The following is a 27,773-nucleotide window of genomic DNA, read 5'->3' as shown; positions in this document are numbered from 1 at the left end:
CAAGGTTTGAACAGTTGCTTCCCTGTTTGAGAAAAGATGCAGATTGTTCTGGTATTCGACATCTCGGATCTGCCAGTCCTACTCTGTTGTAGCTAAACTGCGACGGCACCGAGCCTGGGCAGGAAACCAACCCCTGTCGGGGGGCGGAGTCACGTCATGTTTCCTGGAGAGATATTCTACCAAACTGAAAAACTGATTTGCGCAGGTGGATGAAGCATTCAGAAGGGGATTTTAATGTGCGTCTTTCCCACAGGGGCCAGTCTACACTGTGTGGATTTGAAACCTTTAAAGACACTTCTTCACAGTTTACTACCGCTGTCTCAGACAGGTCTCGCCAATTAAACACTCGCAGGTCCCGCCTCCAGCAACATGATTTGTCGAAACAATCATGTAACTTAAGCGGCCGGAACGCCCCGTTTAGTCCGATCTACTTTAGATATTAATCTAAAGTAGGATACGTTGGACTGTGGCATTCCTATAAACCCAGGCAGTGAGAATCATTAACATTCTGTCTGACTTCAGCTTGGATGTAGAATCTTAGACATTCTGCAGTATAGGGGGCCAGGTAGCTTACTAGATTTCAGTCTCATGGGTTAAGAAGGCCAGGAGTCCAACCCCAACCTGCTTCTTGTATCTAAAAACAGTTTAATAGCAGATAGGTAACAGCCTCTGTAGGAGCTTTACAGATAACGGCCAAACTAAAAAATGATACTACACTAGTGCAAGCAGTAGCATGAACAGGGGTATTTGTAGTTGTGAGGAGAAGTTCCCCTAAGTCGCCTTGGATTAAAGTGTCTTCCAAGCGATTAGTAAATAGTAGCACTGCATTAATGCGATTAAGTTAACAATTAAAACAGACTAGTTTCAAGAGCTACCTTGATGTATTCTTATCAGTATGGAGAGTGTCTCACAGTATACTACCCCTTTTCCATTTCATTTCGGGGCCTGTTTCTTTGTACAGAAGTCATGAAGGAATCCATTGGTTCCATGCCCATGAGTGGACTTGAAAGGGGGCCCTGATCTGTATTTCGTCTATACCCACATATTTATCGCCTTTGTCACAGTCTTTTGTGCGGCTGCGAAGACGGGTGTCAAATCCATGAGAGCTAAGACCACTGTGAAAGGTACACAGCCACTGGCTCCAGAAATACCCGTCACTCATCACTCTGAGTGGCATTGTAAAGGCCAGCTAAACCCTTAATTTAAAACTCTGAATGTGTATGTTCTATGCAGCCGGGGCCGATGGCAGGCTGGTGCAAATGGTTTTGCACAGTTTCTGTACGGTATTTCTGGGAAGTCATTTATATTACAATATCCTAAAAACACCTTCTGAGCTTTTGACTGAAAAATATGCAGCATTTTGTAGTTTGAGTAAAATATCTTTGCCTGCAACAATTTAACGTTATCCTAAAAAATACCTTCTGAGAAAATGTGTATTACATGATTGCCAAAACTTTAGCGAGATAGAGCGCACCTTACAGATAGGGGAAAACCGATGGAAACAGCCAATCTGGTTTGCTTGGCATCATCTAGTCCTGTCAAAACTTAATAACTATACATATTGTGTTTCTCTATAGAGCTATGATGTCTTTGTTTCTCTTTGCTGAGGGGGTCCTAAGTGGTGCTCACACGTCGCAAGGTCACACACAAAATCAGCCAAGGCGAAAGACTTTCTGTGTTTTTGGACTGTGCTGGAAAACCTTGCCTCGGCGCATCTGGTCAGAGTTGAAATAGTTTAAACTCTGAATAGACTCTCCTCTGCTCTGGCGGTGCGTCACAAGCCTGCACCTATTTTTAAACAAATTGGTTTTGGTAGGGAAGGAGACAGTGCCTCTCCCGAGATAGAGAGGAGGGAGAGAGAGAGAGAGAGAGAGAGAGAGAGAGAGAGAGAGAGAGAGAGAGAGAGAGAGAGAGAGAGAGAGAGAGAGGAGGGAGATTTTCTTCTTCTCTCTTCAGAGTCCTCCCTGCTCTGAAGGAGGGACCTTGGAGCCGAACAGAGCACAGCAAGCTATGAACACATCCTGGGAGAGAGAGAGAGAGAGAGAGAGAGAGAGAGAGAGAGAAAGAGAAAGAGAAAGAGAAAGAGAGAGAGAGAGAGAGAGAGAGAGAGAGAGAGAGAGCGAGCGATGCAGCAGTACAAGACAGCAGCATCCACACTTGACGGGCTCCTGGTAAACCAGGGGAACCCACCAGGGGGCTTCCCGTGTTCCACATCAGACGCCAGCGTCCCGGGACGAAACCGGGAAGCACGCGCGAGGAGAACATTGAACGCTGTCCATACCGTGAAAGACATCACAAGGTTACGCTAAGAGACCTGAAGAGCTGTTTGAAGATGCTTGCTGTAGGGTTCTTTGAAAGAGATGACATTTTAAAATGTTGATTTGCTGCCAGAGTTAGCTCCTGTGAGAGAAGACCAACCTGCCACTAATCTGGATGAATAATGAAGAGGAACAAGTGAGACACCGCTCTCCGAACGCTAATGCCACGAAGGAGATGGTTGTTGACTGAAAGGCCCAGTCCTTACAGGAGCATGTGGGGAGGAGGCCAGGAGCTTCCAGTCCCTGGTGTGCACCTCAGTCACGACCTCAAGAGGAGCACGAACACCACTGCAGGGGTGGAGGAGGAACGCCACTCCAGGGGTGGAGGAGGAACGCCACTGCAGGGGTGGAGGAGGAACGCCACTCCAGGAGTGGAGGAGGAACGCCACTCCAGGAGTGGAGGAGGAACGCCACTGCAGGGGTGGAGGAGGAACGCCACTGCAGGGGTGGAGGAGGAACGCCACTGCAGGGGTGGAGGAGGAACGCCACTCCAGGAGTGGAGGAGGAACGCCACTCCAGGAGTAAAGGAGGAACGAGTGCTAAGTGAATGAATGCCTAAGTCATATTTGAATGTCCATCTTGTGTTTAGCGTCTAAAAATAGTCAAATAGATGATAGGCAGATAGTGGTTATAAAAGGTAAAACGCACTCTGATTGGCTTAGGATATAGCCAATGAGGCGCAGTGAATCAGCGGGGATAAAATAGTGAAATTAGGTTAGAACAATTTGGCCAAAATATGATTTAGGAAATTAGGCTAGAGATACATTGTGTATACACCAGTACATTTGACAATTTATTTAATCAAATGGAAAAATTAAAATAGTTACTAGTTACTATTGGAATATCGAGTTATCAAAGTAAGTTTACTTTAAATTAGTGACAGGGTCGTCGGTTTGATTAAACGTTTTCCTCGAAATTCATGTCTGCCATCCGTCAAACTCTTCAGCCTGTTACGTCGCAGACAGCTCCTCGCATGGGGGGGGGGCTCAGGCGCTGCCCTGAAACTACTGGGTGGTTCAGTTATCGGGCTCCATCCTTTTAAATGATTAATGAGAGACAGTTTGAGGAAGCTGTGACCTTAAGGGTTTAATAAACAGCCGCTGGACCCCACGCTGAGCAGAACAGCGGTTCTTCATGGTGAGGCCTTCCCTAGTTATCCTTGTGCTAATTTGTTCTCTCCAAAATAAGAGCCTTGTGGCTGAGGAGGCAGCGAGGCCTTGGCTCTCCACATGCTTATGCAAAAATAACAAAAAAAGGCATCTGAAGCGCTATTGTTTCCACAGATTCCCAACTTCCTCCAAATTATGCAGGAATTATAATATCATAGCCAATTCAACTTTCATGTTTAAATATTAATATTGCAACTTTTTAAAAACAGGATTTACAAAGTGGCATAGTGCAAGTGGCTCCTGAGGTGCAAAAGGCAACGTTCGGTTTGTATCCCCATTTATACTAATTATTAAAATGACACCATTAAAAAAAGTCCCATCATGTATCAACAAAATCCTGTCCGTCACATTAAAGTCTGAAGAAGCGTTGGTGGAGTCCTGGAGGCTGATTTTAGTTTATGATGAAGAAACCCTTTGGTTAAGGTTCTGTGTTTTTTGTCAAAGTCGTCCAGATATCCATGACTTTGATTTGTTTGAACAGCCTCTTATCCGTAGTCACACTGAGTCGGTCAGCAGAAACGCCGCTTAATTCCTTCCCCCAGCTCGCACGCACTGCTAGACACTCAGCAGGCTTTAAGTGAGGCATTACGAGGGCCTCATGACTAATGAGCTCAAGTTTTTCGCCTACTACACACCCAGTTAACTTTATCAAGGCTAATAGGGTATCAGAGGCAATGGGAATATCAATATGCTATTTCATCTGCTGCATTTGATTTAACAGGCTTTATTAATCCACCTCAGGAAAGAATAGTCCTCTCGTTACATATTGCACATCAGGGACACAAACAGGGCCTACTGAAAAACACAGGTATGGCGTCTCTGGAGGAGGCCTTAAATAACCATTAGTGTACAGGCATTGGATCATGCTCCCACCAGAGGGGCTCCGATGTCAGCCAGCTCTAGTTCACAGGCTGCTGATTAAAAGGTTTTGTTTATATGATCGCGTTTTAATCAGCGGGCCGGAAAAAGTGTCTTATAAGCGCCATATAAACATCAAAATATATTCCCTGTGAAAACATTTGCTTCCAAGAGGCATTTTGTGGGACTGGATATGGCTGTACGGTATGCAATCACGCAATACTTGTATTGTTTGCTGTGTGAAGACTGTGGATGAGCATGCAGGCTTACCCATAATGCTACAGGCAGAGCCTTCTGAGGACCAGATGGCGTGCGATTAGCCCTGCCGAACATTGGCTGTGCCGGCAATGAGTAAATAGTGAATATCAATTGAAAGAGGCTCTTTTTACCACACAAAGTGGAGGAAGTAGTTGCCTCAAATGTAGGCACAATATTAGTTCCCTCCGAGACCAAATGAAATATATCTGATGGTCTTATGCGCCGCAGTTTACGGCGTGTCCCAGATGCCACTAATTGGCATCGCGATGACAGTGACTTGTTTCCCTCAGCGGAAAGCCTAAACCACCATTTGATAATTACATGAATTTTCCAACATTTCAAACAACTTAGACAAAACCGAAATCTTTTGAGTGTGGCGCCAAAATCGGCCTGCAGCCAAAATACATGTGCCCACTACCACAAAGTCATGAGCCCACTGTGGAATAATAGGACACCACTACAAGTTGAGTGGCAGAGCAGAACTTAAGGACGCAGTGCAATGTTTATTTTTGCCACGATTGTCAACCCAGGGATCAGCCCCAAGACAGCGGTTTAATAATTCATACGATCTGTGAATGAATCGCATCATTCTCCCATTCTTCCACGAGCGCCACGCCAGAAATACATCAGTTTCTTCCAAGATACAAGTATTGTAAATGGTGAAATACCCTCTCACCAGTTGTACTTTAACCATGTCTAGACCTGCTGTTCACAAACATGTTTCTACAGCCAAGCAAGACTTATTGTTCCGTTCTGCGGTTTCTAAATGAGTGAAGATCACACAGTTCTGTATCAAAAAGGAGATCAGTTTAAAGTGTGTTTGTTTGCTAATGCACCCAAACGTGGGATTCAGAACAGTCTGTCAAAGCTTGATCTTGAACACCTATGAGTTAAAGGTACGTTTCCCGTGGTTAAGAATCCAAATAAAATGCTCATTTTGTAACAGGTCCCACTGCGGATGGAATGCATTAAGATGACAAGAGAAGCGCCTGTAAAACATGTGATAATCAGAGCATCCAAGAACCACATCATAGTGTCTGAACAGAACACGACTTGTTTTGGAGGAGGGGGAGTCAGGCCGCCCTCTGAATCATCAAACCAGTGGGCCTGGATACCATGGGCACTTTGATGATGTATTTTGAGATGAGTCGTCGATTTGACTCATCAAACAAACGAGGGAAACACTTACACACTTGTGCTGTGCGCACCAGTGTGCAACTGCAGCATCAAAGCGGTGGGTCGAATGTGTGGAACCGGGCGCTGGTGTGGCATCACGCTATAGCGGCGTCTTATCAGCTCTCAAGTGAACAACCTGGCGGGACTCAGCATCAGCACCGGAACCGCCACCTCCGTCCACTCAACGGCCCCCTCCTCCCACCCCCCCATCCTCTCCTACGGCCTCATCCATGGCCCCCTCCACCCCACCCCCCCCCATCCTCTCCTATGGCCTCATCCATGGCCCCCTCCACCCACCCCCCCCATCCTCTCCTATGGCCTCATCCATGGCCCCCTCCACCCACCCCCCCCCCATCCTCTCCTATGGCCTCATCAATGGCCCGAACAGATTCTGCGTTTGGGCCGGGCTGATTGGCCATTAATCCCGGTCGTTCATAAACGAGCTTCTAAATATACACAGCACTTAATAAAAGTTGGGCATCCATTATTGAAGCCAATCACGGTTTTATGGGATGAGAAGGTAATTAGTCCCCCTTCACCTTAACACTCATCTCTGTTGCCAGGAATATAAATACCAACCCCTGCTGGCTGTTTGAACGGGATGCTACTGCTTAACATGAGGTTGGAGAAGGGAAGTGTGGGTTCATCTGTTGTTGCGGATGGATGAAGGTAATCAAACAGTAGGCCTTTCAAGGTCATGTCCAAGTCTGAGTATACAAATGGCCGCCCCTCAGCATATTTGCACTGTGTGACAGAAATCACTTTGGGTAATGACAAGTGATCGCCCCCGTTTTTCGTCATTAGGAAAGGGGGTATTGATTTTTGCGCTCGTCAAAAGTCTGGAATTATGAGCCTGCGTATGCTCTGGGTGTGAGGGAGCGCACTTCAGCCCTCAGAGGGAAGATGGATTCAGACGAGCGGCGATAGGTCAATCATTGACAGCCTCGGTGTAGTGCCTCGAATGCTCCTGACAATGGACAGAGAAAAGCCTGAATGTACTAAAGCTTTTTGTTACTTCACACAATGTGTTCCTTATGATATAGTCGATTGCCGATTAGACGCTGCGCGAACGCTATTAATTCACAGCGACTTGGCAGGGGTGTCATAAGTGAAGATGTAGCGAGCCCAAGGGGTCTGTGATAACCATTTCGGAACAGAGCTTTTAATTGATTTAATCATTTGCTCAGGTGAACTGGTGAGCGCTCGGTTCTTTCAAGGTCACCTGCGTTGGCTCGCCGTGGTCGCAGGGAAACAACGAAGAGAGAGGAGAGAGGAAGGATCCTGTGTCAACACTGCTTCATTCATCCTCTTTGTGTATTCACACTGACCATGTCAACACTAAATCCTATTACAACTTAATCATTTTCTTGCTATTTCTTTTTGGGTAAAATTAATAATGTCAGGACCTGTTGACCATTTGTGCCGTCGACTGCATTATAATTGTTTGCGTTCTTACAGATACAGTAAAGTCATTACTACCCTGCCATTTCTATTAATTCAATAAGTCTTTGTAATTTGTATCCATCATCCCAAAAAAAAGGTTCATTACTTTCAACCTTTAAAAATGATGGCGAATATACATACAGAGAATAGGTACGGTTGAGGCTTGGATCCTTCCAGCCTGAACGGCTGGTGTTTTAATAGGCTGTTCACGGTCACATGACACCCCTGACACCCACGTGAGCTTCAGTCTGGGTGCGATGAGTGAAACAGAGAAGAAATACTGTTCATCTAAACCAGGGGTAGGGCTGAACGATCTATCGTTTTCGACCGAAAATCGCGATCTCAAGCATTACGATTTTGGGATCGTCAAAGCTGCGGTTTTTTTAATTTTTTTTTTTTTATAATTTTTTTTTTTTTATTATTTTTTTTTTTTACAAAAGTGCAATTATTTTGATGCTGATGAGCCATTGAAGCAAGTTTACTTAAGAAAGAGGGCTCCCTTTTTATTTGACTTTTTTGGTTGTTGTTTCTTAGGTACTTGAATAAACGTCTTGCATTTGAAATCTGTTGCCAGCAGTTTTCATTATTGCATTACCTTAATGGAATTCATTGGTTATATTAATTTATACTGAAACTTGATTTAAAGAAAATAAATCGTGGTTGAAATCGAAACCGCAATCTCTACCAGAAAAATCGCAATTTCAATTTTTTCTTAAAATCGTTCAGCCCTAACCAGGGGTCAGCAACCTTTTCAACATGCAGTGCCAGTTTGACATTTTCTCGTTAATGAGTGTGCCTTAAGCAAAAATATATAAAAAATGAAGCTGAATTATGACACAGCGACCAAAAACATTTCCAGAAGACCTGGAATGGTACTATTTACATTTAGTCCACAGTCATGCATTAACATTTTAAATGTTTTTTTGGTTGTTATATTTGCAACATGGGCTTACAAATTATAATTACATGTTTCCCATTTCACCATTTTCAGAAACTCATTCAAAAACATATTTACACTGTGAGAAATGTAAAAAACAAGAATATATGAGAATGTTGGAACCATCCACATCAATATCTTTAAGACATGTACATCTTTGCAAAACCATGTGAAGGGGATGCAAACAGGCAACTTGCAACAATATTTTAAATATTTTATTCTCTATTACTCACAACATAGGTTTAAAAACTATGAATTGATCCCATTTCAGAACACTGCTTTCTGTAACGAATTTAAACATATTTGCACTGGGAGGAAATGCCCAAAACAGAATTAACTGCAAAAAAATCGGTAGCAATGATTATGCTGCCGCATTGTGCTGTGAATTTTTTTAATAATAATCATAAAATAAAAATAAAAAATAAGTTTATTTTTATTTTTTTAAGTGTACCAATGATTACAGTGCCCCGTGCCAGTGGTGGCACGCATGCCTAGGGTTGCCGACCCCTGATCTAAACCGTTTGCTGGTGAGAGATATCAGAACTGTCTGATGCTCGTGAAGCACTGTGATTTGTCCGGTGACTGAACCAACCTTCTGACTATTGGCTTGTCGCCGTGCCTCCGGTTGCCAACGCAGGATTTGGGTGACACCGATTTATCACCTACACAACCCGACCTATATTGGAATGTGTGAGGTTGGATAATGGCGGCAATATTCTGGGTCAGTCGACCAATCTATCGTGCAATGTGTGTGAAAGCCGCTAATGCGATGTATTTTATTTTCACTCATAAATTGCATTCGGCGCCCATGTGATCCTAAATGTACATTTGAGTTTGCACGAGGGAAATCTTACTTGCATATGCTGAACAAATTCATTCCAATGCACTGAAATGAATGCGTTGCATGAGCCCTACAAGCGTAAGCATCTCCTTTGAGGCGGGTATCATAGAATGTAGTACAGTGTATATAATCTATTGTATATTAGTGTATATCCAGTGTGTATTATCTCGTGTATATCCAGTGCATATTATCTCGTGCATATACAGTGTATATTATCTAGTGTATATCCAGTATATCTTATCTATGGAATATCCAGTGTATATTATATCCAATGTATCTTATCTAGTGTATATCAAGTGTATATTATCTAGGGTATATTATCTAGGGTATATCCAGTGTATCTTATCTAGTGTATATCCAGTGTATATTATCTAGTGTATATCCAGTGTGTATTATCTAGTGTATATCCCAGTGTATATTATCTAGGGTATATCCAGTGTATCTTATCTAGTGTATATCCAGTGTATATTATCTAGTGTATATCCAGTGTGTATTATCTAGTGTATATCCCAGTGTATATTATCTAGTGTATATCCAGTGTATATTATCTAGTGTATATCCAGTGTGTATTATCTAGTGTATATCCAGTGTATATTATCTAGTGTATATCCAGTGTATATTATCTAGTGTATATCCAGTGTATATTATATCCAATGTATCTTATCTAGTGTATATCAAGTGTATATTATCTAGGGTATATTATCTAGGGTATATCCAGTATATCTTATCTAGTGTATATCCAGTGTGTATTATCTAGTGTATATCCAGTGTGTATTATCTAGTGTATATCCCAGTGTATATTATCTAGTGTATATCCAGTATATCTTATCTAGTGTATATCCAGTGTATATTATATCCAATGTATCTTATCTAGTGTATATCAAGTGTATATTATCTAGTGCATATCTAGTGAAAACCTCCTGTCCTCCAGCTAATGATCTTTCCAAGGGTCTGACGTCCTCTGCAAACTACCTATTGTCCAACATCCTTGAAAACGACTCTTCGGAAGTCGCGATCACAGTCATCATCAAAGTGCTCTTCATCACCATATAATGGTGCATGCTGGTGTATGTAGGAGGTGGCAGAGTTTGCTGTTCACTTGCAAATATGCTAATATGATGAGAATGTCATTTGGAACAGAAAAGGTGGTGGCGGAGAGAAAGTCAACCAGAATATACTACTTCATTTTCCTCATTACAGAAACTCACTGACTCAACATACCAAGGAAAGGGACCAAAATAGCTGCTATGTAAAATATTAATTAAAAGGGAGAAAGATTGTGTAAACACTTTTGTATTTGTTCAAGGTTTCTTAATGTTGTTTTAGCATATTAAATAGGTGCAGATCAAAAGCCGAACAGTACCAAAGGAAGTTATTTAAAGGTATTCCTACGTGAGCCACAAGGTAATGCGATTGAGTTCTCGTTCAACATGAGGTCTTTGTCTGCACACATCACAGATATGTTAATTCCCTTTGATTGTCTAGGTTATGGATACGACCAGTGAAGCCATATAGTCAATCTAATGGAATTCATCACATCAGAATTGAAGGAAAAAGTGAGGGGAGAAAACCAGCACAAATGTTCAATGTGCCTCTGGGGTTAATCAAATCAACATATACTTATGCAGGCCAACTTAAAGATGAAAGCAAAGACGTTTCAAACTTTCTCAGAGCGAGGGACAGCCGCTTAGGTGTGAAGAGTTCAGAGCCCGGCCTTCAGAAAAGGGAAAGATTGACTTCTATGGCAGAGGATTCATTAAAATGATAATTCTTATTTATGAAGCCCTTTAAAAAATTTAAATATTCTCCGTGTACCCGACTCCTATTAATTAACTTTTGTTCTCTAATTTCTCATTTCTATCTGCTCCTGCTCTCCCATTTCCCTCTCTTCCCAGTGAACTAGGCACACTAATAGGTTATGAATAATTCTGTTTCAGCTTAGACGGCGATTAGCCCCCACGCTAGCGGCCCCGGCACGTGTGTGGCGGTGGCTCCGGCGCGGGGGCGGAGTCAGGGCCTCGCAGACTCTCGGCCGCCGCTCCCATAGCGCCATATCCACGAAAACACGCAAACAATGCTAGCGAAAGGACAAGGCACCAGCCCTAAATGGGAGAACGCGGTCCCCGTGGACAGCTCGGCGTCAGACGCAGCCTCGCTGTAATGGACTGTAATGAGTCGTTTGTAAATAATCAAGTCGTTATGTCATATAATGGCAGGGGAACCAGTTGGGAGAGCGCCCTTCCACTAAAAACGCATCGTTTCATGATGACAACCACGTATGGCGCAAAAATACAAAACAAAAAAAACAGTAGAGGTTTGAAGCAATTGGTGGTTTTTATATGCATGGAGAGATGGCTAATGGATTAATAATGTAATCGGCTTCCCTCTGATATTCTGGCTAGATATAATTAGCCATCGAGGCTCACAGAGGTTCTGCCGGCTACCGCTGCTATAATGTCAGCGCGCTAAGGAGCTGTCAGCCACCAGGGCTAACACCAATAATTGCAGTATAGAAGGAACCATTCAGGGCACTAAACAGTCTCTGGTTAGAAAGTCAAATATTACGGTCGCTCAGCAAACAATAAACAAGAGTCGTTATAATGTATTCAAGTCTACTTACACTGCCCTTTAGCACAATTACAGTCTTTAATGTGCCAACACTGTCAAGCAATTACAATTTAGCACGGCAGGGAAATACATAGACCTACTTACACCAAGAAGGGTAGAGATTGAACGAGGGGCGTGAAAGGGCCATCTAGCCAAAAGATATCTGTTCAATAATCTGCTAATATAATATGTATTGTGTTAAAGTGGAACTATGAATACAGCAGTGAGATAGCAGTAAAGTTCAGCAGTAATAGAGTTCAACAGTTCAACATTAACCACTGCCCAGATGGAGCTCCACACATCCACACTAGGGATGCAAATTATCGAGTAATTCATTAATCGATGGTTGTTGCATCTTATCGATCGATGATCGATTAATTGATAAGCGGCAATTCTTCTGAGAAGCTGAATTTCCTTCTGAATGTGACACATTTAGGTGGTAATTCAACGAAGTCGTTTAGTTGTTGTACTTTAAAATACATTTACATTTAGGGCATTTAGCAGACGCTTTTATCCAAAGCGACTTACAAGTACATTTGTCAAAAATACTACAAAAGAAATCGTTCCCTATTCCCTATATAGTGTACATGATATAGTGTACTATATAGGGAATAAGAATTCGGACACTACGCTGAACATTTCTAAGTCATTTGCGTCAGTAAATGCGCCGGGTATTTGTGTGACGCAGACAGATGCGCCCACATCAAGTAAACAAACCGGGCACTCACGACGAAAGCTGGAGGTTGTATTGATGTTGAATGTTACATTTCCTTGTTTAATTAATTTTGAATGTTAAATATTCTATGTTAAATCCCAAATAAATTGTTGACATTTCTAAACGAATGCCGGAGACTCCATCATTAAATGTATTTTTCGCGGTTATTCGGCTTCTTCTTCTCCCCTGGAAAAATACAACCGCATTGCATTGTGGTATACGGGAGTAACATGTAGGGAACATCGTATGTACATGGACGCTGGAAGTGGGGGGGCTGGGGGGGCTGCAGCCCCCCCTGGTGGCGAGAGGCTGAATGTGAAATGCAAAAACCCCCGTGGAAATAAATAAATAAATACATAAATATATCAGACTATTATTATACTATTGTCATTTTACTTGTGACTATAAATGTCACAAGCATGATTTGATTCACAAAAGGCGCACACCTGCTCGTATAGACGGAATGAAACCATCACTGAAGTGATGGTTTCAAACCCCCCCCCCCCCGTCATCGGAACGTTTCTCAGCCCCCCCAACTGTGAATTACTTCCAGCGTCCCTGCGTATGTACCCTATTTTAAGTCCACTATATAGTGCCCTATATAGTGGACCACTGAGAATTCGAACACCCTAGAAAATGGCGTGCATCCTATTTAGTGCACTACATCCATGATAGGGAACGATTTCGAACACAGCTAGTGTCCCGCTTTTCGTTTGTCTTGTTCTGCTTCGCTTGTGTTCCCGCGTGTGCGTCAAGTACGTCTGGCGTCAAGCGCGCCCTCTGGTGGACGGTTGGGGAATTACGGGTTAAAAATGCGATTAATTGCAAGTAATTTATTTTAATCGAGTGATCTCTTATCGACAATTAATCGATAATCGATTAATTGTTTGCATCCCTAATCCACACACATCCACACACACATCCAAACACAGATACACACACCCGCACACATCAACACACACTCCCACACACATCCTCAAACACATTCTACACACATCCACACACGTCAACACACACTCCAACACACATCCACACACATCCTCACATGCATTCCACACACATCCACAGCCAGTGTCACTTCGTCGTGACGTCGAAGCGAATACTAAACGGCACCGCAATCGGAGTGGAATGGATCGTAGGATTTTACTTCTGCTTTCTCTCGCTAACAGTCTGATATTAACAGTGTAAAACACAACATAGATTGCTATGTTCAATGCTCAGGTTTTGGTTCACTTCCACTTTAAAAGGCCAGTGCTGTCAAGGCCATCTCTTTTGTTGTTGAAGGCAATGCGCTGAGGTACGGGTTGAGTGACATGGGTTAATGGAAACCACTACGGCGAGACGGATAGACAAGGATGGACAGGAAGGAGAGCGACGCCACTAACTGAGCGTTTTTAAACGCCAAATATCCGTTTTAATGTCTTATTTGAATCATTTTCCCGGCATGGTCCGTGCATTTACAGTGACTGAGGTAATATACGATCTCGATTTCGCACCCCAATATCCCCTCGCGAACCCTAACCGTATTGGGTGTTCCATTTTCCTGTGAATGCAGTTAGATGGCATCGCGGTTCCAGGGGCGGGCGTTCATCGGGATCAAAAACAAGTGGTCAGCAAAATAAAGAATATGTTGGCCTTTTTGCACTTGTAAATAATGAATTCCCTTTATAGCCTACAGTCAGATGTCTAATTCTTGCATGCGGGTAGCTTGAATAATAAAATGAAAAAACATTCAGAGTATGTGAATTATTCTAAAAAGGTCTCCGTGTGTCGTCCCGCCTGCTCCAACGAACCAAGAAAGCTGGCTCCTTGACGTAGGGGGAAAATACCCCCTTGGTTTTAGACAGGCAAAACAGTGAATTTGTTACTAACCAGCGACCGTACCTGTTTGGCATTGTACAAAGGCCTCCTGTTGACATCATTGAACTGATGCCCATCTATGGGTTGTCTTTCAGGCTGAGTGCACCACTAGCTTCTGGGGTTTGGGTGGGATCCACTTGTCGGTACTAAATGTGTCGCCACAGCCGCTTGTGTGTGAGGGACAATGCTCTGACAGATACACCTGGTCCGTCTCCCACTGAGCTCATGCACACATCGTAGTCGGGGAAAAGCCTCGGCCAAGGTCTAGCGAACACAAAGTGGTATTGCAGTACCAGCCAGCGAGCAGAAGTGCATTACGTTCCACTGACATGAGTAGGGCAGAAGAGAACAGAGCAAAACACAAATACAGCATCCGCAACCATCTGTGGGAGGCCACCATCGCTTAAGACGTGTGAGGATAGAGGAACTGCTCGTGAAAAGGGCGGCTGAGAGGATAGAAGCTCATCACCAGACGTCCCTCGGAGGCATCACGGGCGGGTTAAGCGATGCACACTCTGGGATTGGTTTGATCTGCTCACAGTGGGCTAGCTTAATGCTACGGCAGTAGCTCAGAAGGTAGAGCTGGTTGGCTGGTAACGGCAAGGATCTTAGTTCGATCCCCGGCTGCTCCTAGCGCAGTGCTGAGGTGTCCCTGAGCAAGACACCTCCCCCTGACTGCTCCCCACGAGCTGGCTGTCGCCTTGCGTGGCTGACACCGCCGTTAGTCTGTGAACTTGTGCATGAATGTGTGAATGTTTGGCAATATTGTAAGGCGCTTTGGATAAAAGCGCTATATAAATGCAGTCCATTTGATCATTTATACCACAGTGCTGTGTATTGTAGCATGGGTTGAATGTAGAAACCATGGGTTGGCAAAGCAACAGGCAAGCATTGTGCAACTACTGTATCATGAGACGTCATGGCTATCGCCTAGCGTAGCGCTGTGTAGTTTGGCGATTACGTGAGCAAGGTGGGTTAGCGTAACGCTACATAAGGTGAGTTAGCCTAGCGCTACATAAGGTGGGTAAGCGTGGCGCTACTTAAGGTGGGTTAGCGTAGCGCTACATAAGGTGGGTAAGCGTGGCGCTACATAAGGTGGGTTAGCGTGGCGCTACATAAGGTGGGTTAGTGTAGCGCTACATAAGGTTGGTTAGCCTAGCGCTACATAAGGTGGGTAAGCGTGGCGCTACATAAGGTGAGTTAGCCTAGCGCTACATAAGGTGGGTAAGCGTGGCGCTACTTAAGGTGGGTTGGCGTAGCGCTACATAAGGTGGGTAAGCGTGGCGCTACATAAGGTGGGTTAGCGTGGCGCTACATAAGGTGGGTTAGTGTAGCGCTACATAAGGTTGGTTAGCCTAGCGCTACATAAGGTGGGTTAGCGTGGCGCTACATAAGGTGGGTTAGTGTAGCGCTACATAAGGTTGGTTAGCCTAGCGCTACATAAGGTTGGTTAGTGTAGCGCTACATAAGGTGGGTAAGCGTGGCGCTACATAAGGTGGGTAAGCGTGGCGCTACATAAGGTGGGTTAGCGTAGCGCTACATAAGGTTGGTTAGTGTAGCGCTACATAAGGTGGGTTAGCGTAGCGCTACATACGGTGGGTTAGTGTAGCGCTACATAAGGTGGGTTAGCGTAGCGTTACATAAGGTGAGTTAGCCTAGCGCTACATAAGGTGGGTAAGCGTGGCGCTACATAAGGTGGGTTAGCGTAGCGCTACACAAGGTGGGTTAGCGTAGTGCTACATAAGGTGGGTAAGCGTGGCGCTACATAAGGGGGATTAGCGTAGCGCTACATAAGGTTGGTTAACGTAGCGCTGAATAAGGTGGGTTAGCCGCAGCTATACATAAGGTGGGTTAGCGTAGCGCTACATAAGGTGGGTTAGCGTAGCGCTGATTAAGGTGGGTTAGCGTAGCGCTGAATAAGGTGGGTTAGCGTAGCAATGTCAACTGTTTACACAATGTTATGTTTGCACCATAGCGGCTAGCATAGCGCTATTACCAGAGAATGGGAATGAAGGTGACAAAGGTACTCACACATTACAGTAAGCAAAACATTCCCAGATGCCAGCACCACCTTCTCCCTGGTGGCGCGGTCGTAGATGCCCACGTGGCATTCATACGGGCCGTTGTCGGAGATCCGCACCTCTGGGAGTCTGGGGAACACAAAACAAGATGGCGGTTAGCTCAGACTGTAGTCAACAGTTCAGTGGAATCCACAGCTGCATGCATCGGCAGTATGTGAATACAATTAGAACGGGACGCTGATATAAATGGTGAGCACTGCACCAGGCAGCAACGTCATTACTCGCTCTTCTTCAGGACATCCTAAACGAGAAACGGCCTGGCATGAATTAACATCTGTTTAAGTTTCCTGTTTCCTGCAGGAGCAGGGCTGAGGGTTCAGCAGCTCGGGTCTGCCGCCTGACAGCGCGTTGGGTGTTGACTGACGTCTCCTGGCAGCTCGAGCTGAGCCCCGCTTAAGGTCTCCATTTACAAAGCGAGGCGGGCGCTGTGAGAAGCCTGCACAGTCGTGCACTGTGGATGTGTGTGCGTGTGTAAAGCGCACTGTGGATGTGTGTGCGTGTGACGTGTGTAAACCACACTGTTGATGTGTGTGAAGTGTGTAAACCACACTGTGGATGTGTGTGGGTGTGAAGTGTGTAAACCACACTGTGGATGTGTGTGGGTGTGACGTGTGTAAACCACCATGTGGATGTGTGTGGGTGCGCACTGTGTAAAGCGCACTGTGGATGTGTGTGGGTGTGACGTGTGTAAACCACACTGTGGATGTGTGTGGGTGTGACGTGTGTAAACCACACTGTGGATGTGTGTGGGTGTGACGTGTGTAAACCACACTGTGGATGTGTGTGGGTGTGACGTGTGTAAACCACACTGTGGATGTGTGTGGGTGTGAAGTGTGTAAACCACACTGTGGATGTGTGTGGGTGTGACGTGTGTAAACCACACTGTGGATGTGTGTGGGTGTGACGTGTGTAAACCACACTGTGGAGGTGTGTGGGTGTGACGTGTGTAAACCACACTGTGGATGTGTGTGGGTGTGACGTGTGTAAACCACACTGTGGATGTGTGTGGGTGTGACGTGTGTAAACCACACTGTGGATGTGTGTGGCTGTGCACTGTGGATGTGCCATGTGTAAAGTGTACACTGTGGATGTGTGTGGATATGCGGTGTGTAAACCACACTGTGGATGTGTGGTTGGATGTATGTTGGTATGCGGTGTGTAAAGTGCACTGTGTATGTATGTGGGTGTGTCATATGTAACGCGCACTGTGGATGTGTGTGGGTGTGCGGTATGTGAAGCGCATGTGGATGTGTGTGGGTGTGCGGTGTGTAAATCGCACTGTGGATGTGTGTTGGTGTGCCGATTGTAAAGCGCACTGTGGATGTGCGTGGGTCAGATCATTATCTGCAGTGCCCTGGAACGGTACTCCGATCTGAGACTGGAACAGCAGTGGCAGAAAGGCATGCAGGTCAAATGTCTGCTGGGTAAGGGAGGAGTTAAAGGGTTGCTTGGATCACAGATGAGATGCAGTAGGGGTGTCCTATGGTTTCCCTGTTGAAAGGCTATGGGTTTGTTTCCCAATGTCCTCAGTGTATCTGTACCAGTAATCAGCGAGGTGTCTTTCCTACCTCACACTGCCATACCTGCTTCGGTAGTCGTCGTGTAATATTGACATTCTAATCCCTGATCAGTCGAAATGAGCCACACGGTACGTAGCATTTAGTAAAACAGCATTACAGAGCCAAGCTAACTCGTTACCGTGGGAGGTGTGCAGAAGGAATCCTTGTTGATTCACATCTCTGCCTTGTAGACATGAGACGTGTTAACACGCCTTTTAGGTTTCCTTTGGTTTCATCACACACTCCACCGAGCGCACCCTGTCTCATGCTGATTGGTTTCAGGGTGGGATCATGTGACGTAGGTGCTATCCAGGCCAAACACGCTTATCTGCTGATGCTTTGGGGGAACATTGGTGCACTGTTGGTGTGAACACACCTCTGGATCTGTTTGCTTACTGTGTACAATTTCAATCTAATTCCTGTCAAACAACACAAATATTCCCTCAAAAAGCCTCTTGTATAATATAACACCAAAACGCATACAGGGACATCCTTTGCAAACAAAACCCAACGGACAACGGACACACCAGTGCTGTCCACTCGGCTCAACTTGAAGCTTTTGTTTGGACAATAGTCACAAATCATAAGCACCACCCTAATCCAAATGATTAGGACGGGGTAAAACATTTCAATAAAGAACATCCCCTTTGGCCCAAACACAACAGATGGGGCGCAGCTCCAGCCCCAAGGTGGAACATAAGCTCTGATACCTTTGGATTCGCCCCCGCCGTACAAAAGGTGGCCAGCCACAGTCATTACGGCACAACCCGGAGTCAGCCTCACAACAAGCTGCTCTTCAATAGACCTCCACAGCCAGGGGCAAATGGAACCGCAGCCAGCGCACAACCACAGTGCAACTATATATATATACACACACGCTTTCATTTTGATCGATGGAGATGAAGAGGAGAGAGCCATCTGTATTCAGTGGCCTGCTAATGTGTCACCAGCGATAATCAAAGTGTGACTCCGGCAGCAGCGTTCAGCCCCCGTGATTCACGCCTCCAGAGCGTGACCATTGTCCTCTCTGCCCGGCTGTCTTTCAGACGGGGACCCCTGCTGGCGGCGAAGGGTAGTGGCCGGCAAGGCTCTAACGAGTACGGCTAGTGTGTGTCCGGGAGGGAGAAGGCGTGTGTGCGTGTTACTGTTGTCTTATACAGCAAAATACATTACGTGGAGAGGATTCAACTCTGCAATGCCAAGCACAAACTTTCTCCTCTCCACTCCCCAGTGTGTGTGTGTGTGTGTGTGTGTGTGTGTGTGTGTGTGTGTGTGTGTGTGTGTGTGTGTGTGTGTGTGTGTGTGTATGTGTGTGTGTGGAGACAGAGCACTAGTTTGGAAATGATCCAAGTAACCAGGCAGGAGGAACACTGACCAGGGGAGTGACCCAAGATAGAATAATAATATAAAAACCTTGGGCAAAAAAAGCGAATTCCACATCGTCTGTTTCGATTACCCGGTGTATTCTTTATCTCCAATCTTTGTCCTATGTCTGAGTTTCCGTTCACTCCGAGGGTCAACTCTGAAGCACACATTCTTCTTAATCGATGTGTTCCGGGTGCAGGCATTGCCCTCACAATGCATTACGATCAAAAAGATTAGTTAGCTGGTTGTTCGTTTTGGGCGATTCTCCTGCCCTGTCAGCCTACTGCCAAGCCGTCATTGAGAGCGCCCGCTATGCTATCTCCTCCCGGCTCACTAGCTCTTACAGGCTCACAGAGGAGATAAATACTGAGGGCTTTTGGCGGCGCCACGCCTTTAAATCCAAGTTGGGATTTTTTTAGAAGGAGAAAAAGAAAAACGACAGTGTTAAAATATCCTCTGTGTGCTCAGCAAAATCCTCCCTGGATAAACAAAAGTTAATTAAGGAAATAAAGTGTATATAGGGGAGAATGAATGCCTCCAGGTATTAACAGAGGCCTGCCTCAGCCTCACACGCCTCCTGGGATCCAGGCCGGGCTCGCTGCCGCGCAGAATCTTCTGATAGGTGTGCGGATGCCAGTGTGTGCGCACATGTGCGTGTGTCTTATTGTGTGTTAGTATGCACGTATGTGTGTGTGTGTGTCTGTGTTCTTGGAGTGTGTGTGTGTGTGTGTGTGTGTGTGTGTGTGTGTGTGTGTGTGTGTGTGTGTTTTTGTGCGTGCGCATATTCCGGTTACACTGTAGCAAATGCTGACATAGCTAGCTGCTTTGTTTTAACACAATATAGCAGCGACGCCTTTACAAGGCTGTGAGAGAGCGAGAGAAACAAGACACGGCGATCGTGCGTGTGTGTGTGTGTGTGTGTGTGTGTGTGTCCCAAATGACAATCTGGAGACGTTTGTGCGGCTGAACCGTCTCTAAATCTGCCGCTTGTACGGCAGCCAGCCGTATGTGTCAGAGGGAGGAGCTCAGGGAAAGGTTATTTTAGGAGACGTCTGTTAAATATTAAGATTGGAGGAACTCATTTGGCAGCAGCTTCTAATCTCTGATTCTGTGTGTTGCAGAGGTTGCGGTCCGCTGGGAGTGGCGTCCGGCGAGGAGGGGAGATTGTAGCTTTTAGAGGACATGGAGGGCTGCTTCAGCCCTGCTAAATAGTGCTGGCAATTACAGCTCAAATGCAAACACTTTGCCCCGTTTACCGCAAATGGGTAAGATAATGTTAACCACCGCGATGAAATGATAATCGCTCAATAGGAGAAATATCCTACAGAGAAGTCTTTTATTAATATCACTTATTGGCAGCAGCCGTGAAGCAAACGCAGTGATTGTGAATAGGATTATGTCACATTAAAGTTCCTTCCTTTAAGGACAATTCAGAGAGATTAGCATGTGATTTCCTTTAAACTCTTAAAAGAACAAGGCTGGCATAATTTCCCCTTTTATCTTTCCCTCATACAACGTCCCTCTCATGGTTTGACCAAAACCATTTTGCGGAACTTTTGCGAACATTTAAGTAACCTTTTGAGTCCTCTCGGTCATTGCGTCCACTGTTAGGATCCATTCCACGCCAACGACCCTTCCTTCAGCAGCATCGGTAGCAGCGGCCACCAGGAGGCCGATGGGGGGTCTGAAGGCACCGTACCGGGCTGTTAGAGAGGCTAGCCCCCTTCCTCTGGCCGGCTGCTGCCCGGCCCTCCGTGGGCCGTGAGGACACATTAATGCAGGACCCTGCAGCAGGCGCTGGTACTTCTGCTCCCAGAGTTCCAGTTCGTCACACAGCAGAGGCACTTTGATGTACATAAGAGATGTATTACTTTGTGAAACATCACAGTAGAGCTTTGTGGGGCTTGTAGTTTGTATTTTGCGAAACTTGGCATTGCTTACCAAGGCCCCCTCTCAACTGCTGTGTCCTTTTGTGGAAAAAAGGGCTGGCTTGGACTGAATCCCTGCCAGCCGCAGCCACAATAATGAAGACAAACATTTGTATCAGGTGGGTGCAGTTTGTACCAACACAACACATCTCTGCAGAGAAACAACCTGCATCATCATCTTTTTACTACTCTAAAGAAAAATCCAACTCTGATACGGGCTTTTCCACAACACACTCAATCTTTCTAGTTCTGTCTCTGCCCACTGGTAGAGCAGGGCGTAACACTGCCTTGGTCAGGGGTTCCATTGCCTCATGTTCTGGTGAGGTGCTCTGGCAACCATCTCCAAACGAGTCCAATCTCACCGCAATGCAAGCGTTAAAAAACGGGATGCCTCGTCTGGGAATTCTTCCATTTCCCTGTCTCCAAAGCGACAACAAAACGTGCCCCTGTAAACCGAGCTGCGAGTGACGGATCGATGGGCGACGCGCCCCCCCCCCCCGGGGGAGAAGGGGCCGAGCAGCACACGACAGCCAGGGATCGACCCTCCCAGGTGGGGAAATCCCCCCCTCGTCCCCCACCCCCAGAAGCCTCCAACTTTCTACCTCCAGAGCAGCTACTTTCCTCTTTGGGTCGATGGGAGGAGGTATGCAGAGGAGTGGTGGGGAAGAGCTAGCACACACAGTCACACACACACACACACACACACACACACACACACACACACACACACACACACACACACACACACACACACACACACACACACACACACACACACACACACACACAGTAACACCCACGGTTCAGCACTCACAACTAATCCATTAGCCCCCAAGGCGAAAACAACTGGCTCTGTGTTTGTCTGAAGCGGTGCTTTGCGTTCGATCTCCGCTCCGTGGCCTCGGATGTGAGGAGCGTTGAGGCTCCGCCGACGGGAGGAACAGCCAGATCTTTACCAGCTCAGAGGAAAGGCAACATCAGATGGTGTGAGAGACCACAGACGTGGAATAACGTATAAATCCTGGCAGAACGAGTGCGGGAGCGAATAATGCGGCTAATGCTGGTAAGCACCTCAGCGTGTTTATGGAGGGCTGGCTGTTGTTCTCTAGGCTGGCTGCTTAGATTAGGAGTGCTGAGGCCGACTGTTTCTGTGGACCTCCTCAACACAAGGAGGGGGTGCTTTTGTGTGCAGACCTGGATAAATACTGTGTTTGAGGAGTTTATTCACACAGAGAAAACAGGGAAGAGGATGAGGCCGATGGGAATATAATGCAAAGCTTGGATGCATCGTTATAAGGTATTAACGCATCTGAAATCCTGATCGTAATAATCCTGAATCGACATGGTATATCGTTTTTTACAAACACTGCCAGCTAATGCAAACTGACCGATACTAAACTTATTTTAGGGTTCTTTTACAGGTCGATCTATTTCAGCTCCGTTACATGGAGTTCCACCACCCACTCTTACTTTGAAATAACTAATTTGCATTTGCTGCATCGGTTGCAGCAGTTTCTCTTTAGCATAAAAAATATGAATGGAACGAGAGAAAGTTGCGTGAGGTAGAGCGGCACTTCATGAAATTCCCTCCATTTAAAATATTTAGCAGTTAATAAAAGGGAATAATTAATCTGCCTGGGACAAAGGGGGTCCTGATTGAGTAATTACGAGGCAACGCGTTCCCCTTCCATCCGGCCTGCTTAATAGCACGCTGTGTCGATCAGATTGTGGCGGCCGTATTGAAAACGGCTTTACCCCTAACATTGGGTTCCATTAAATATTAACGGTGGTGAAATACATCTTTCAGCCCCCCGCCCCACCCCCTTCTGGGGTATAGACGAGTCACGGGGGCACTTTAGACGACAAGACACGATGGACGACCTGTGCGGTGGTAACTTATTTACTTATTGCCAGAGCAGTTCAGGCCCCTCAGAGCTTGAGTGCCTGGTTTTGCCGGGACTCAATATGGTAGCATAGCATAGCCATTAGCATAGCATAGCCATTAGCATGATGATGGAGGGGGGGCTCTGGGCGGGGCTATCAGGGGGAGGAGGAGGAGGAGGAGCCAGTCCTCCCTAGCTAGTGGCCGCGGACTCAGCCCTCGACCCTCGTCCGAGCAGCGGGCATCCCGAGGTTTGTCCCTCGGCAGCGAGCATCCCGAGGTTTGTCCCGCGGTAGGGAGCATCCCGACGGCTCCATGACACGACCCGCCTCGCTGGTCTGCTTCAATGTGTCGTGTTTGTGTGTGTGTGTATCTGTGTGATAAAGCACGTATACGCTTGTACATGTGTGTGTGTGTGTGTGTGTGTGTGTGTGTGCGTGTGTGAGTGTGTGTGTATGCGTGTGTGTGTGTATGTGTGTGCATGTGTGTTTTTGTGCAATGCTTTGTCGTGTGTGGGCGTGAACCGGGTCGATGTGATAAGTGTTTTTCTTTGAGCGCATTTGTGTGCCTAATTCACTTTGAGCACGTGTGCGTTCACGTGTGTGCCTGTGAGTGTTTGTGTGTCTGTGTGTGCATTCTACGCGTGGGAACGTCACATCTCTCTTGTTTGTTTGCCCTGGAGATATATGTATGGGGAGAGAGAGGGAGAGAGGGAGAGGGAGAGGGAGAGGGAGAGGGCGAGAGAGATAGAGGGGGAGAGGGAGAGAGAGAGAGGGGGAGAGAGAGAGAGAGGGAGAGAGAGAGAGAGAGAGAGAGAGAGGGAGAGGGAGAGGGAGAGAGATAGAGGGGGAGAGAGAGAGAGAGAGAGAGAGAGAGAGAGAGAGAGGGAGAGGGAGAGGGAGAGAGGGAGAGAGAGGGAGAGGGAGAGGGAGAGGGAGAGAGGGAGAGGGAGAGAGGGAGAGAGAGAGAGAGAGAGAGAGAGAGAGAGAGAGAGAGAGAGAGAGGGAGAGGGAGAGAGAGAGGGAGAGGGAGAGGGAGAGGAATGTATAGCGAGGGAAGGAGAGAGAGGAAATAGAGACAGAGAGACAGACAGAGAGAAAGCGAGAGATTGAGAATTAGAGAGAGATATAAATGTATAGCGAAATGGAGTGGGAGAGAGAGAGACATGTATAGGAGACGGAGGGAGAGAGAGAGAGACATGTATAGGAGACGGAGGGAGAGAGAGAGAGCGCGGGGAAGAGGTTGGTCAAAGGAAAAATGGTGGCAGCCAGAGTTTGGAAGGGAGAGGAAGAGGGGAATCAAAGGGAGAGGGGGGGGGGGGGGGGGGTGCAGACGGAGTAAGAAGATGAAAGGGGAATGATTTACAAAGGAGGCAAAGTGGGATGCATTCCATTTTCTTCAGTGAAGTCGTAGGTGTGAGGCCGCCTTGTGTGCACGTGTTGTGCGCCGCTAAACGCAGAAGGGGCGGGTATAGCGGCAGCGGCAGGGAGGAGTCAGGGGGGAGCGAGGAACTGCAAGCTAATCGGACAGAAACAGCTGCTAGGTGAGCTGTTTGGAGACCGGGGGGGGGGGGGGGGGCCCTGGGACGCCACAAACATGGAATCTACCTGCAGCCTACCTCCCCCCTCTCCCCCCTCTCCCCCATCTCCGTCTCTCCCCGTCTCGTGCTTCCTGCTGCCCTCGTTTCTCTCCCTCAATTATTGTAAACCTAGCGTTTCCGCTCTCTCCCTCGTCAGGCTGTCTCTCTCCCTCTCAATCTCCCCCCCCCCCTCTCCCTCGTCAGGCTGTCTCTCTCCCTCTCAATCTCCCCCCCCCCCCTCTCCCTCGTCAGGCTGTCTCTCTCCCTCTCAATCTCCCCCCCCCTCTCTCCCTCGTCAGGCTGTCTCTCTCCCTCTCATCCCCCCCCCCCCCCCCCTCTCCCTCGTTCTGGCTGTCTCTCTCCCTCTCATCCCCCCCCCCCTCTTCCTCGTTCTGGCTGTCTCTCTCCCTCTCAATCTCCACCACCTCCACCTTCCACCAACTCCACCTTCCACCCCGCCATCCGCCGTGGGTTGGACCCGGAGGGGTGGAGGATCTGTTGGGTGTGGACCTTGTTAGCGGTGGTGAGTGACAGAGTGCTAATAGGCAGGGCACGCCCCTCAGACCTCACTGTTTACCTACCCAGCCTAACATCTGGGCCAGGTGTGCCTACCTGACGGTGGACTGGTACACCAGGTCCTCTCGGCGCCTGTAGTCCTCCATGTGGGAGTAGTTGGTGTTGAACATGGCGTCGTAGGTGAAGATCTTCTGCTTGATGGTGCCCCCATCAGTAACCTGGAGGGGGGGGGGGGGGGGGGTGGAGGAAAGGAGAACGACGTTAATAAAACCGTTTCTTTAACGATGGATGGCATGGACGAATCCCCCCCCCCCCCCCCTCCCACCCTTTCCCTACATTGCACTCCCGTGCGAAGCCGCTCCTGACGGAGTAATGAAACCCGCCCGGCGACACACACGCACGCCGCCGCTTAACCATTACTCCGTAGCGCCTCTTTGACCCCCCCTGATATGAGTGCTTGTGAAACCACCAAGGAGGGGGTGTGGGGAGGGTGCTGGTGGTGCTGGCGGTGCTGGGGATGGGGGTGGTGGTGGTGGTGGGGCTGGAAGGCTGGTGGTGGTGGTTGTGGTGGGGGTGGTGCTGAAGGTGATGGTGGTGGTGGTGGTGATGGGGGTGGTGCTGAAGGTGATGGTGGTGGTGGTGGTGATGGGGGCTGGGGTGGTGGTGGTGGGGGCGGTGGTGGTGGTGGTGGTGGTGGTGGTGGTGGTGGTGGTGGTGGTGGTGCTGATGGTGGGGGTGGTGGTGGTGGGGGTGGTGGTGGTGGTGGTGGTGCTGATGGTGGGGGTGGTGGTGGGTGGGGGTGTTGGGGGTGGTGCTGATGGTGGGGGTGGTGGTGGTGGTGGTGGTGGTGCTGATGGTGGGGGTGGTGGTGGTGGTGGTGGTGGTGGTGGTGCTGATGGTGGGGGTGGTGGTGGTGGGGGTGGTGGTGGTGGTGGGGGCTGGGGTGGTGGTGGTGGTGGTGATTGGGGCGGGGGTGGTGGTGGTGCTGATGGTGGTGGTGGTGCTGGTGGCGGGGGTGGTGGTGGGGCTGATGGTGGGGGCAGTGGTGGTGGTGGAGGTGGTTCTGTAAGGGGAGGGGCTGAATATTACAGATGATGGGTTCCCGAGGCGTCACTTAGGCGGGCTCAGGTATACGTTTGCAGTTAAGACCTAATGAAGACTGGCGCCGAACGGTGTACCGTGTGTGTGTGTGTGTGTGTGTGTGTGTGTGTGTGTGTGTGTGTGTGTGTGTGTGTGTGTGTGTGTGTGTGTGTGTGTGTGTGTGTGTGTGTGTGCGTATATGTGTGTGTGTGTGTGTGTGTGTGTGTGTGTGTGTGTGTGTGTGTGTGTGTGTGTGTGTGTGTGTGTGTACGTGCACGACCGCTGCCTTCCTGCAGAGGTAATGGCTTGTGTCGGCACTGGGCTAGCGAGGGAAAGGGGTTGTGGGGGGGGGACATTCAAAGCGCCACTCCCTGTCTTTCGCCTTCGGTTTCTCCTCTCTTCACGTGAGCCGGGTAAATGGAGAACGAGTACCGTGCCGCTCGGCGCAGAAAGGAAGTCACTTAGCATGTGAATGGCTGTGATATCTCCTTTGCTCCAAAGCCTAAAAGACGTGGAGGGAAGGCTGACGGGCTCTAATGGGAGCGATAACGCCCGCTTTGAGGAGGGAAGTGTCGGCTGGTCAGAGGAAACAACCTTCTTCTTCTTCGCCTTTTTTCGACAATGAAGATGCAGCTTTTCACAAAAGGAGCCCCCCCCCCCCCCCCCCCCCCCCCTTCCCGTTGCCACGGGATTAATCCTTCCCGCATAACGCGTTCCCCCATTGAAGAGCTGGTCCCCCCCCCCACTGGCCTACGGTGGGGTTGGGCTAACCGGTGTAACCGCGGTGCCCCCCTCCCCCACTGGCCTACGGTGGGGTGGGCTAACCGGTGTAACCGCGGCCCCCGGGGGGCCGGTAGCTCCAGGCTCTTTGCTAAGTGCTTCTGTGTGCTGGGAGCTGAGAGCGCTGCAACACCCTCAGAGTGAGTGGGGGGGGGGGGGGGGGGGGGGGGCACCGAACGCCCCTGGGCGGGATTAGCGGTAGCTGCTCTGTTATTAACCGTACCGTTATTAACAACGGTAAATAAAAAAGGTAAGGGTGACGGAATTCGCTCAGATTTTCAAGCTGTTAAGCGAATATTTTATGTGGAAACATAAACAAGCAGGCGATGTTATGCGATTTAGAGAGCATGCTAATTAAGCCGGGGCTAGCTAGTTGTTGGCTTAAGAAAATAGCTGCAGAGGAGGAAACGTATTGGAGTGTAATATATGCTATTTTCTATGGGGATTGTTTGCTGAACTGGGGAAGAACACGAACATGAACATAAAGCCTGAAGAACAATAAAGAGAAAAAATTGTATAGATTATATATTTTAATATCTTGGCATTTCCAACCCATCGTGCTGCCATGTTGAGGACTCCTCATAGGACGGCCATTGGCGATGGAACGGAAGACATGGAGTCCAGCTCCACACGTTCACTGTACACCTCACCTAGGAAGGTCTCTGGCAGCCTTCAGACGGACCTGGGATCATTACGGCCATCTGGTGCTCTTTAAATGTCGATTTGATGGGCATGGACGCACCGCAGAGATATGGCATCGCTCTGAACTACACAGGGACGGGCGGCAAGAAGAAAGGTTAAACTACTAAAAGCAAAGCCGT

The 27,773-nt window shown here is 47.7% G+C and overlaps 1 protein-coding gene across 1 annotated transcript in view; it reads right to left on the bottom strand.

Moving 5' to 3' along the window:
• LOC130402238 (immunoglobulin superfamily member 21-like) overlaps positions 1 to 27,773 on the bottom strand; it is a 127,931-nt gene that overhangs the window by 14,934 nt on the left and 85,224 nt on the right. Inside the window, exons 3-4 of the mRNA XM_056606380.1 lie at positions 25,189 to 25,310; positions 16,179 to 16,332 (exon numbers count right to left, since the gene is read on the bottom strand). Of these exons, the coding sequence (XP_056462355.1) occupies positions 16,179 to 16,332; positions 25,189 to 25,310 (276 nt within the window). The remainder of the gene's footprint in view (positions 1 to 16,178; positions 16,333 to 25,188; positions 25,311 to 27,773) is intronic.

The sequence above is a fragment of the Gadus chalcogrammus genome, chromosome 13, assembly GCF_026213295.1.
Source record: "Gadus chalcogrammus isolate NIFS_2021 chromosome 13, NIFS_Gcha_1.0, whole genome shotgun sequence".
Taxonomy (NCBI): Eukaryota; Metazoa; Chordata; class Actinopteri; order Gadiformes; family Gadidae; genus Gadus; species Gadus chalcogrammus.
Note: the sequence above shows the minus strand (reverse complement) of the source record. Positions and strands in the feature narration are given on the sequence as shown.